The 12365-nt window shown below is 62.1% G+C and overlaps 2 protein-coding genes across 2 annotated transcripts in view; both read left to right on the top strand.

Moving 5' to 3' along the window:
• Positions 1–12365, top strand: part of SNRPB (small nuclear ribonucleoprotein polypeptides B and B1) — a 128395-nt gene that overhangs the window by 13367 nt on the left and 102663 nt on the right. The window lies entirely within an intron of this gene.
• On the top strand, positions 54–12304 carry ZNFX1 (zinc finger NFX1-type containing 1). Its single transcript, XM_083446654.1, is given in 14 exon segments — positions 54–266; positions 1514–3346; positions 4573–4692; positions 4944–5092; positions 5661–5804; positions 6574–6679; positions 6807–7048; positions 7179–7318; positions 7935–8089; positions 8369–8514; positions 8620–8730; positions 9180–9275; positions 9384–9527; positions 9531–12304. Coding segments are annotated over 14 exon segments (5766 nt in total). The 5' UTR covers positions 54–187; the 3' UTR covers positions 11832–12304.

Below are 12365 nucleotides of genomic sequence, written 5' to 3'. Positions count from 1 at the left end.
GGGCGGGAAGCGCCGCCTCTAGTGGGGGGGGGGGGGAGAAGCGAAAGCGAAAGCGGGGGCGGAGCCAGCCGGGAAGGGGAAAGCGAAAGTCGAAACTGAGCCGAAAAGCCGGTGGCGGCGGAGGCGGCGGCGCAGAGCTGGGAGGCGCCTGGACGGGACGGAGCGGAGCGCAGCGCGGAGAAGAGCCATGGACGGGCGCGGGCGAGGAAGGGGGCAGCAGCAGCGGCGGCCGCGAAGAGGCGGAGGAGCGGGAGGCAGAGGCAGAGGTGACAGCCACAATTTAATAAGAATAATAAGAAGAAGAATTATAAGAGTAGCAATCTATTATTTCTGCCCCGCCCATCTGGCTGGGATTCCCCAGCCACTCTGGGCGGCTTCCAACAAAAGATTAAAAATACAGTGGTACCTCGGGTTACATACGCTTCAGGTTACAGACTCCACTAAGCCAGAAATAGTGCTTCTGGTTAAGAACTTTGCTTCAGGATGAGAACAGAAATTCTGCTCCGGCGGTGCGGCAGCAGCAGGAGGTCCCATTAGCTAAAGTGGTCTTCAGGTTAAGAACAGTTTCAGGTTAAGTACGGACCTCCGGAACGAATGAAGCACTTAACCCGAGGTACCACTGTACATTGAAACATCCGTCATTGAAAGCGGCTGGCCGGGCCAGAGCGGAGGAGAAGCGCAGCTTTCCGGGACTGGGGTCGGAGGCTCCCCCGAGGCAGGAGGGGAGGCTCGGCTCAAGAAGAGCGGGAGGATCCTCGAACTGGGAAGAGGGAGGGGATCCCCAGGGGTCATCTAACTCAACCCCCGCAATGCAGGACTCGGAGGATCCCTGACGGGTGGCATCCAGCCTCCGGTTTCAAGCCTCCGAGGAAGGAGGGTCCACCCCTCCCGGAGTCCAAAGAGGGGCTTCTGCGCCTCCCGCCTCGCAGGGTGACCACGGGCTGGCGGGGGGGGGGAGGCGTCTCCGCTTCGGCGTGAGCGGAGAGCACCGGTCTTCTCCCTTCTGCCGCACCGGGATGAGAAAGCGAAAAAAGGAGCCGAGCAATTGCTTCAGCTTTGGCGGCTGGATCTGCTCTAGCGTCCCCTTCCCGCCGGGGAAACCCCGTCCTGCCGCTCCGGCTCTTGGCAACGGGAGGTTGGGCGACCCCGCCCGGCCCGGCTCTCCGCCCCCCCCCCCCGTCCATCGTTTCTGGGGGAGGAGCCGCCAAATGGGAGGAGGAGGGGGAGGGAGCCGCCCATTTCCCTCCCAGAGCCCTCTGGATGCTGCCCCTGGGTGGAGAATTCAGCCCTGCCTAACTTTGGAGGATGAGTTTGGAGGACTAAACTGCGGGAGGCAGTGGAAGACAGGAGTGCCTGGCTTGCTCTGGTCCAGGGGGTCAGGAAGAGGCGGACACGACTAAACAACAACAACAACAAACTTTGGAGGGGCGAAGCCAAGGGGGCAGCACCCGGGCGAAGCACAGCTTGGGCTTCTGCCCAGAGACTCTCTAACTTCCCTCTTTTCTTTCTGCAGAGCCTCGAGATGGAGGAGCCACCCAGCAAAATGCAAGTGGGCAGCATGAGGGGGGCCCTGGCCCTGGCAGAGCTGCCTACCGGCTGGAGGCAAGCAGTGGTCCTGAGCCAAGAGCGGAGCGGAGGGCTGGCTCTGGCCGGACCCCCCACCAGGACGGGGTGCGCAACCCCAGAAGGCTGGCTGAGGGGGCACCCAGGCGGCCGGGGGCAGAGGGGAACCGTTTCCCTCGCAGAGGGGGCGTCTGGCCTGGGGCTGATCCGAGGGAGGAGCGGAGGGCTGGCGGACAGAATCAGGGAGGGCCGGCCAGGGATGGCCCAGGAAGGCAAAGAGACGGGGCCCCAAACGCTGACCCCACCCAGCAGCCCCACGCAGGGCCAGGAGGCTCTCCGCAGCAGCGAGGCCCGATGATCGGCACCCGCTTCCTCCGTGAACTTCTCGAGAAGGACCCTTCGGAGGTGGCCATCACGCTGGCTTCCAGCCCCCGCCTGCGGGAGGCGCTCTCCCCAGTTGCCATGAGGCCGGAGTTGGTACAGCTGCTGTGCCAGGTTCTCAGCAAGGCCTGCCTCTCCCGCATGGACCGCCAGAGCATTCAGCGGCTGCTGGAGACGGTGAAGGAGTCCTCCTTCCTCCGGGTCTGTCTGCCCCAGTACGTGGCCGACATGCTGACGGAGGCCCGGCCGGAGGTGCGGCACCAGTGCCCCCAGCACATTGCCAGCGTGGTGGCGCTGGTCCAGGAGCTGGTCAGCATCTTCCCGGCCAGCTCCCTCCAGAAGGTGGCCCTGCTGATGTCCGTCCTGCCGGGCTCCGTCAACGGCCTCCGGGCCCTGGGAGTGGACTTCCCGGAGGAGCTGGACCAGAGTCTGGAGAAGCTGCAGGGCTTCATCCAGCACCTCCAGGAGCGGCGGCGCGAGGGCACCTTGCGGGTGGACAGCTGCACCCTCCTCCAGCCCACCGCCCCCGGCGAGGAAGGGGAGTACCACGCCATGTCCATCTACCCCACCTACGAGGAGGTGAACCGCGGCCAGAAGCCCTTCCTGCGCCCCAACCTCATCAGCCAGCCCTACGAGAGCCCCGCCGTTTACCTGGACACCCACTTTCGCCTCCTGAGGGAGGACTTTGTCCGGCCGCTGAGGGAGGGCATCCTCCAGTTCCTCCAGAGCTTTGAGGATGCCGGCCCGGGCAGGAGGAGGTTTGACGACATCCGCGTGTACCTGGACGCCCGGATCCTGGCTCCACTCTGCTCCCGGACCGGCATTGACTACAGGGTGCACTTTGATTCCAAGCCGCTGGGCGCCGTCCGGTGGGAAAACTCCAAGCGCCTGCTGTACGGCTCCCTGGTCTGCCTGTCCAAGGACAACTTTGAGACCTTCCTCTTTGCCACGGTCTCCAACCCGGAGCCCCAGGAGCTGCGCAAGGGCTTTGTCCACCTCTCCTTCGCCACCCACAGCCAGGCCCTGCTGGCCGAGGTCCAGCCCTCCGACTCCTTCGTCATGGTGGAGACCACCGCCTACTTTGAGGCCTACCGACACGTCCTGCAAGGGCTGCAGGAGCTGCGGGAGGAAGACGTCCCCTTCCAGAGGTACATTGTCCACTGCGAGGCCCAGGTGAGGGAGCCGGCGTACCTGCGGAGGGAGCCGGGAAGCAGCCTTTACGACCTCCGGTGCCTGATGGCCAAGCCTCCCCCTGCTGGAGCCCCTGAGGGCCGCGTGGACGTGCTGGACGCCTCCCAGTGGCCGACCCAGGAAGCCGTGGGCCTGGATGAGTCCCAGCTGCAAGCCCTGAAACTCGCCCTGACCAAGGAGCTGGCCATCATCCAGGGGCCTCCGGGGACAGGTGAGTCAGGCATCCCATCCTCCGAGGTGTCTGTGGCAGGACGTGGGGTTGGGAGGGGGAGCCTTTTGCTGCAGAGGAGCTCCAGGATCTCTCCTGGGCCCGAAACCGCATGTATTGATCACATTTACGTCCCTTGATAGCGGAGTCCCATATAAACCTCGACACACGTCTGAAAGACAACATGCACACGTTGGCAGAGTCAGCAAAAGCAGAGCTGTGGTGGAATTGCAGCATCAAGCATCTTCATTTACAGCAAAGAAATAGAAGGAACAGTTGTGTGAGCTTCCTTACACATCCTCTCTGTTGGAGATAGAAAGAACAAAGCAGTTTATCAGCCTGACTTCCATTCGCACATTCATAACAAATGAAATCATCCGGTCTTGTGACCGAAAAATGCTGACAATTTCCTCCAAGGAGCTCAGGGTGCAACATGCAGAATTCTCCTTCCTGTTTTATCCGCACACAAACCCTGTGAGGTAGGCTAGGCCAAGAGGCAGCAACTGGCTGCCGAGGTCACACCAAGTGAAGCGCAAGGCCGACATAGGAATTTGAACCCCGGTCTCTCCCAGGTCCTAGTCTGACTCTCGAGAGCCAGTGTGGTGTAGTGGTTAAGAGCGGTAGTCTCGTAATCTGGGGAACCGGGTTCGTGTCTCCGCTCCTCCGCATGCAGCTGCTGGGTGACCTTGGGCCAGTCACACTTCTCTGAAGTCTCTCAGCCCCACAGAGTGTTTGTTGTGGGGGAGGAAGGGGAAGGAGAATGTCAGCCGCTTTGAGACTCCTGAAGGGGAGTGAAAGGCGGGATATCCAATCCAAACTCCTCTTCTTCTTCTTCTAACCACTGCACCATCATGCCTCTCCAGATGGAGGCTCAGATTTCTGCCTGAAACTGGGGTGGGTGTGAAGTGGAGCCAGCTGGCCGGCTGGATCCTGACACCCCACAAGACCCACTTTTCTGACCCCCCGTCACTCTGGCATCGGGTGTCTTCCTTTGCCTCATGGGGTTTGAACCCGAGCCAAGCCCGGAGGGTGCTGCTTGCCTGCAGATCCTGCTTGGAATGGCAGTGAATTGGCTGTGGCATGGGGGATGCGGCTTGTGACCCCCCCCCCACAGCTGCTAGCCTTTTATTGCTGGTGGGGGGAAAGGCTGAGGCTGCAGGGGGGGCCCTCTGATGCCCGTTGGGGGTTGGCAGACAGAGCTTCCTGCTTTGACGGGGCTTTTCCCACAGGGAAGACCTACGTTGGGCTGAAGATCATGGAAGTCCTGCTGAAAAACAAGGCCGCCCGCGGAGAGACCCCCATCCTCGTGGTCTGCTACACCAACCATGCCCTGGACCAGTTCCTGGAAGGTGGGGGGTCTGCCTGCACCTTGGCCGGGTGGGGAAGGGCAAGAGAGGAGAGAATAGAGATTGGCAGAATTGGAAGGGACCCTCAAGGGTCATCCAGTCCAATCCTCTGCATTGCAGGAATTACTGAGACGCCTTTGCGGGGGGAGGGTCGCTGTACGGGTGGTTGCCCATTGTCCTGACAGTGGCGGGAGGGTGTGGGTCCCCTGCTTAGATATCCCACCTTGACTTTTACGTCTCTTCTCCCCCCCCAGGAATCCAGGCGTTCCAGCCGACGGACATTGTGCGGGTTGGTGGCAGGAGCAACAGTGAGAAGTTGAAGCCCTTCACCCTGCAGCAGCTGCGGGGCAGAAGCGACTTCTGGAGAGGCCTGCCTGGCCACCTCCGGTGGTCCTACAGTGACGTACGTGCGAGGGAGGGGGCTGGTTTGGAGGGTGTCATTTGTGGGGAGGGGGTCGCTGGGACTTTGCCCAGGAGAACAGCCAGATCAGCAAAGCACAGGGAAATGGAGGGACCCCCAAGAGTCATCTAGTCAACCCCTGCAACGCAGAAATCGCAGCCCAGGAACTCCTCCTGTATGGCCACCCAGCCTCTGTTTAAATACTCCAAGGAAGGAGAGACTGGGGGACTCTGTTACACAGTCAGACATCTCTTCACCTTGGATGTTCAGGCCACAGCCAGAGCTGAGGGCTGCTTTGTCACTGGAGCGCAGCACCTGTGGAAATGCTGCCTTGTTGCTGAAAGGGAGCTCCCGCTGCCTCCCCAGACCAGGGCCAGAGCTGGAGGTTGGGCGGAGCAGAGGGACAGAGCAGGGCGCCCTTGGGGGGAGAGCAGTTGGGGGCGCCAGCAGAGGAAGGGCGGGAGCGGAGATGCCCGGCCGGGCGCCCCCAGCTGTCCTCTGCTGGGTCTTGATCCCTTGCTGGGCTTTGTCCGCTGGAGGGGCTGACCTGGCCTCTTTTTCCCGAGGGCAGATCACCTGCGAGATGCGGGAGGCCGAGATCGAACTCAACCGCGGGGCGGCTCAGCTGGAGTGCGGGCTGCGCGGGATTCTGCACGAGAAGCAGCTGCGGAGCTGCATCTCCAGCCAGCACTGGGAGAGCCTCGTGAGGGGCCTGGTAAGGAGCAGGAGGGATGCACCGGGGGGGGGGGCATCAGAAGGCGGCCCCGCAAGAAGACACCCCACCAGGATCTCTCCGTCTTAGGGACCAAGTGCCCCTGGGAAAGCAGAGGGGGAGCCCCCCAACTCCTCAAGGGCTTCTCCAGCCCCTCAGCTGGAAGCAACAGAGCAGGGACCAAAGTCTTGGGCGAGAGTGTGAGCTGTTTGGCTGCTCTGAGGAGGAGGAATTCCTCCCTCAAAAGTGTGGGGGGGGGGCTGATGGGGACTCCAGTCGTGGAAGAAACCACCCTATTTATTTATTTACTTATTTATTTCATTAAATTGATAGATGCACCTGCTTGAAATTTGTGTGTGTGTTTATATACGTAGAAAGAATCAAGAAAATTTCAGGATGTTGAAAGTTTCCAACCATCTAGGTTAGGCTTGTCTAAAAAGGAAGTTTTCAGCAGGCGCCGAAAAAAGCACAGTGGCAGCGTCTGATTGACGTCAAGGGGCAGGGAGTTCCCAAGGGCAGGTGCTGCCGCACTAAACCGTCAGCACCCATGAAAGACTCATCGCCCTGGAGGGAGATTTTCCCAGAAGAACCTCCTGCTGCAGAGATACCTCCTGGCTCTCTGGGAGCACGAGGCCGTTGCAAGGGTTCCCCGCCTGCCCCCCCCCTCTCGTGGCCCCCGGCTCCTGCTTGCCTTCCTGTCCTGGGGTCCCTGGGACTGTGGCACCTGCCCACCCACCGCTGAGCCGGTCTGAGCTGCTCCTTCTTGCTCCAGGAAGAGGACTGGATGGATCCAAAGCACTCTCTGATCCTGGAGTGGCTGGGACTTGGCGTCACGCCGGTTGAAAACGCAGCCGATCCAGGATGGCCAGAAAATGCAGGTAAGGGGCTTTCCTTTGGGCAGCTTCTGGGTGGGACACGGATGAGGTGGCGAGTTCGAGACACGGAAGGAGCCTGGGGCCTGCCCACTCGCTGCCGCCACCTACCGGTCTCTTTGTGGCCCTTCAGGCGTTGAGGAAGACCAGGAGGCGGAGGAAGGCCCACAGGCAGAGCCAGAGCTGCTGCAGGTCGTGGAGGAGGCAGACTTGATTCAGCGTGAGCGGCTGCTGGACCACGATGAGGACGGGCGGCTGCGGAGGAGGAAACCCCCCAGGCACAACCTGGACGACCTGTTTCTGGCCATGCGGTTGGATGATGAGGAGAAGGGGGAGCAGAGAGCCCCACATGGGGCAGAAAACGCTGGGTTTCAGGTATGGGGGGGGGGACACAGTGCGTTGCATTGGAGGGGGTGAAAGCCCTGTTGTCGCTGCCCCTGAGGCGGGCAGGACAGGGGTTGCCCCGGCCTCCTCCTCACCTGCCCACTTGGGGTTCTCTCTGCAGCTGCAGCCGGGCCGGAAGAAGAAGATGAAGCGACAAGCAAAGGCGGAACTGAAAAAATGGCAGGCGATGACCAAAGAGGAGGCTGAGGCCGTCCTGGATGTGTGGCAGCTGAACCTCAGCTCCCGCTGGAAGCTCTACAGGTAATTTCTGCTGCAGGGCCTCTGGCGCCCATGCCCACCCCCTACACCTCCTCTGCTTAAAAACCTCCAAGGATGGAGAGTCTACAACCTCTCGAGGAGACCATTCCAATGTCAAACAGCTCTTATGCTCAGAAAGTTATTCCTGATGTTGAGTCAGAGTCTCATTTCTTGCAACTGGAAGCCACAGGTTCAAGTCCTCCCCACCGGAGCAGCAGAAAATAAGCTTGCTCCCTCTTCTCAGTCCTTGAGATATTTGAAGACGGGTCTCATATCTCCTTTCAGCCGCCTCTGTTCCACGCCAAACATCCCCAGTTCCTCATAAGGCTTGGTTTACTGACCCTTGATCATCCTTTTAAAATTGTGGTGCCCAGAATTGGACACAGCATTCCAGGTGTGGTCCGACCAAGGCAGCATAGAGTGGGACTATGACTTGCCTTGATCTGGACACTCGACTTCTGTGGATTCACATTGTTTGCTGCTCCATCACACAGTTGACTCGTGTTCAGCTTGTGATCCTTTTCACACGTGCCCCTAGTAAGCCAGGTGCCCCCCCTCCTATGTTGGTGCCCCTGGTTCTTTCTGCCTCAGGGCAGAACCTGATCTTTGTGCCGCACAGGTACTGGTTGCAGAAGCACCAAGCTGAGATCCAGCGCGAGATGCTGCAGCACAAGCAGAAGTACCAGGCGGCAGCTGACAGGCTGGCTGAGCTTCGCCAGCACCAGGACCTCTGTGTCTTCAGGACAGCCCAGATCGTGGGCATGACGACCACAGGTGAGGAGGAGGCTGTGTAGCAAGCTGCCCCCCACACCCAGGGGGGCCCACCTGTGGCGGGGGGGGGGAGAGAAGAGGAGCCTCTCTCACCTGCTTCCTTGCCCAGCTGCAACACAACACGCCTGCAGTGCTGCCCGTGGGCCTTACTCTTGGTAGTTGCTGCCGTTGCCCTCACACAGTTGGAGAGGGGGCTGGGAGGCAGATGCCTGGCAGCCTGGCTTGGAGGCAGAGGGGGCAGAGATCAGGGCGTCCCCTCACCCCCCCCCCGTCTCACCCCAGGAGCCGCTCGGTACCGCCAGGTCCTGCAGCAGGTGGCCCCTCGCGTGGTCATTGTGGAAGAGGCGGCCGAAGTCCTTGAGGCCCATGTCATCACCACGCTGAGCAGGGCCTGCCAGCACCTCATCCTCATTGGAGACCACCAGCAGGTAGGTGGGGGGGTGGGGGGGCCAGATGAGGGGCGGGGTCTGCTGGCCTTGGGCCCCACCCCTTCTCCCCGCCCCACGGGCTCCATCTTCCTTCTTTCCTTGCAGCTGCGCCCCAGCGCCAACGTCTACGACCTGGCCAGGAACTTCCACCTGGAGGTTTCTCTCTTTGAGCGGCTGGTGAAGGTCGGCCTTCCCTTCGTCCGCCTCGCTTTCCAGGTGAGGCACAAGCAGGCCCCCCCCCGGCCCCCTCCCCTCGCTCGCTCTGTGGAGGCTGGTGGATCAGGCCAAAGGGGGCTCAGCCGGTCCAGCGGCCTCTTCTCCGAGAGGCCCAGCAGATCTCCAAAGGGAAACCCACAAAGTCGGGACCTGGCTCCCCTTGGGGGTGCTGCAGGAGCTGGGATTGGGAAGCATTGGCAGCCTCCAAATGGGGGTTTCTCTCTTTCACGCACCAGCGAGGAAAGAGGGGCGAAGAGCTGGGAGCCTTTCCTGCCTGCCTGGCTGGGGGCAGCCCCAGCCCCTGGCTACTCTCCCCTAGGGTGGGCGGCCCAGAGGCAGCCAGACATGGTTCCCCCCTCAGACCTTGAAGCCTGAGGCAGCCCCTCTTTTTGTGAGGGCGGTTGCCTTCCCCTCTCCATCACCTCTCCCTCGGCTTGCCCTTTTTGCAGCACCGCATGAGGCCAGAGATCGCCCAGCTGCTCACCCCGCACATCTACCAGGACCTGGAGAACCATCCCTCGGTGCTCCGCTACGAGAACATCAAGGTGAGCATCTCTCCCCTCCCCTCGCCTCCGCCTGGCTGGCAGCCTTTGGCCAGGAGACTCTGCCTTGCCAGCTCAGCAGCCTCCTCTCCTCTCCTCCTCTCTGCTCAGGGCGTCTCCTCCAACCTTTTCTTCGTGGAGCACAGCTTCCTTGAGCAGGAGATCCAGGAGGGCCGCAGCCACCAGAACCAGCACGAGGCCCAGTTTGTGGTGGAGCTGTGCCGCTACCTGCTGCGCCAGGGCTACCAGCCCTCCTAGATCAGCATCCTCACCACCTACACGGGGCAGCTCTTTTGCCTGCGCCGCTTGCTGCCGGCCAAGGAGTTCCAGGGCGTCAAGGTCCACGTGGTGGACAAGTACCAGGGGGAGGAGAACGACATCATCCTGCTCTCCCTGGTGCGCAGCAACCTGGCGGGGCGGGTGGGCTTCCTGCAGATCCCCAACCGCATCTGCGTGGCCCTTTCCCGTGCCAAAAAGGGCCTCTACTGTGTGGGCAACATGGGCATGCTCAGCCAGGTGCCTCTCTGGAGCAGGATCCTGCACACTCTGCGCGAGAAGGGCCATGTGGGCCGGGCGCTGCGCCTGGCCTGCCAGAACCACCCGCAGACCAAGACGGACGTGGTGCAGGCAGAGGACTTCCGCCAGGTGCCCGAGGGGGGCTGCAGCGTCCCTTGTGACACCCGCCTGGGCTGCGGCCATGTCTGCCCCCGGGCGTGCCACCCCTATGACCCGCAGCACAAGGAGCTCCGCTGCTTGAAGCCCTGCCAGAAGGTGCTGTGTGACAACGGGCACCGCTGCCCCTGGCTGTGCTGTGAGCCCTGTGGGAAGTGCCAGGTGAAGGTGCCCAAGACGGTGCCCAGGTGCGGCCACCAGCAACAGGTCCCCTGCTCAATGGCCGCCAAGGATTTCTGCTGCGAGGAGCCCTGCGGGAAAACCCTGCAGTGCGGGCATGCTTGCCGGCTCACCTGCGGCCAGCAGTGCGAGAGGCGCTGCCCAGAGCTGGTCCTGGTGACGCTGCCATGTGGGCACAGCCAGGAGGTGCCGTGTTCAGCAGCGTCAGAGATGGCATACGGGCTTCCCATCTGCTGCAAGACGAAGTGCGACAGCATCCTGGCGTGTGGGCATCCTTGCCCAGGCTCATGCCACACATGCTTCGGGGGCCGCTTCCACCAGCCGTGCCGGAGCCCCTGCAAGCGCCCGCTGGTTTGCGGCCACCAGTGCCGCCAGCCCTGCACCAGGGACTGCCCCCCGTGCCGCCAGCCCTGCCAGAACCGCTGCGTCCACAGCCGCTGCCCCAAGCTGTGCGGGGCGCCCTGCTCGCCCTGCATGGAGCCCTGCGAGTGGCGCTGCCAGCACCACCAGTGCGGGCGCCTCTGCTCCGAGCCCTGTGACCGGCCGCGCTGCGACGTGCCCTGCCCCAAGCGCCTCCCTTGCGGGCACCCTTGCGCCGGGCTGTGTGGGGAGCCCTGCCCGCAGAAGTGCCTGACCTGTGACGCGGAGGAGCTGACGCAGATCTTCTTTGGCTGCGAGGATGAGCCGGACGCCCGCTTTGTGCAGCTGGAGGACTGTGGGCACGTCTTCAGTGCGCTGGGCCTCGACCGCTACATGGATGGCGACGAGGAGGAAGAGGAAGGGGCTGTCCGACTGAAGGTGTGCCCCAGCTGCCAGACGCCCGTCCGGAAGAGCCTGCGCTACGGCACGTTGGTAAAGAGGAGCCTGGCAGAGGTGGAGGTGGTGAAGGGACGCATGCAGGGCAGCTCGGCGGAGATCGCCTCGGGGGCCCTCCAGCTGATGAGGGCGCTCCAGCAGGAGACCACCCTGAGGCGCCACCTGACCAGGCAGCACAGGCAGCTGAGGGAGAGGCTGGAGGACGACTCCCTCTCCGCCAGCACCCTGGGGCTGGTGGAGACCCTCTTTGGCTTCTATGCACAGGTGGCAGGCCTGATGGCCGCTGTAAGAAAGCTGGCGCAGCAGGAGCAGGAGGGCGTGAGGAGGCGCCTGGCCGAGGTGGCCGGCTGGCTAGACCAGCCCCGCGAGAGCTTCAGCGGGCAGCAGGTGTCTGAGCTGCACACCGAGCTGCGGCGGATGACCTACCTGGTGGAGCTCCTGGCGAGGTGCAGCACCGCTGGGGAGAAGGCGAGCCGGGCCCCCGGCACAGCGGAGCTGGTCAGCGCGGCCCGGAAGGTCCTAGAGGGGCCTGGCAGGTTCACCCCCGAGGCCGAGAGCGAGGCGAAGGCCAAGCTGAAGGAGCTGGAGGCCGCCCTGCCCACCGTCGCCGGGCTGGGCATCTCCGAGGAGGAAAGGAAGCAGATTGTGGCGGCCGTCAGCGGAGCCACCCGCGGGCACTGGTTCAAGTGCCGCAACGGGCACTTCTACGTCATTGGCGAGTGCGGGGGGGCCATGGAGACGAGCCGCTGCCCGGAATGCCGGGAGACCATTGGGGGCGAGCGCCACACGCTGGAGTCCAGCAACCGGCTCGCCCCTGAGATGGACGGGGCAACCCACCCTGCCTGGTCCGAGGAGGCCAACCGCTTGAACGTGAATAATTACCTGAACTAGGAGGCCGGCCCCCCTCACGGGAGCTGCTTTCCATAAAATATTTTAATATTTTTATCACGTATTAATATTTTTTACCACGTTTGGGCCCCCTATCATGGTGGACTTGGTTCAATTGAACAGTTGCAGAGCTTTTAACATGACAGCAGTGGGTGAGATGAAGCAAACAGTAAGGTGAGCAGGTAAAGGCAACTCTGGAAGCTGCTGCTTGCTGTCTCTCCTCACCTGCCCTGCAGCTCCAGGAGCCACGTTCTGCTTCCCGCCTGCTCTGTCTTTTCCAAAGAAGCAAGATGACAAGTGTCAAAGTGCTTTTACAATCAAGTAGTATATCGCTTTTGTGAAACGTAATCACCCTGGGGTGTCGGAGGGGCTGAGACTGGGCAGCGCAGGGCCCCACTCTCTGCTCATGGCGCCCCTGTCCTGACAACCCTCTGCCTGCCAGATTTTACTGCTGCAAATAAATTTGTCATAGCGGATCCCCCTTTGTGCTTCTGAGTGTCTTTTCTGTGGGAGGGCGGCATCCTTCTGTGGGGGCCA

Source organism: Podarcis tiliguerta, assembly GCF_965153285.1.
Source record: "Podarcis tiliguerta genome assembly, chromosome: 6".
Taxonomy (NCBI): domain Eukaryota; kingdom Metazoa; phylum Chordata; class Lepidosauria; order Squamata; family Lacertidae; genus Podarcis; species Podarcis tiliguerta.
This window is presented reverse-complemented; position numbering and strand designations above follow the sequence as displayed.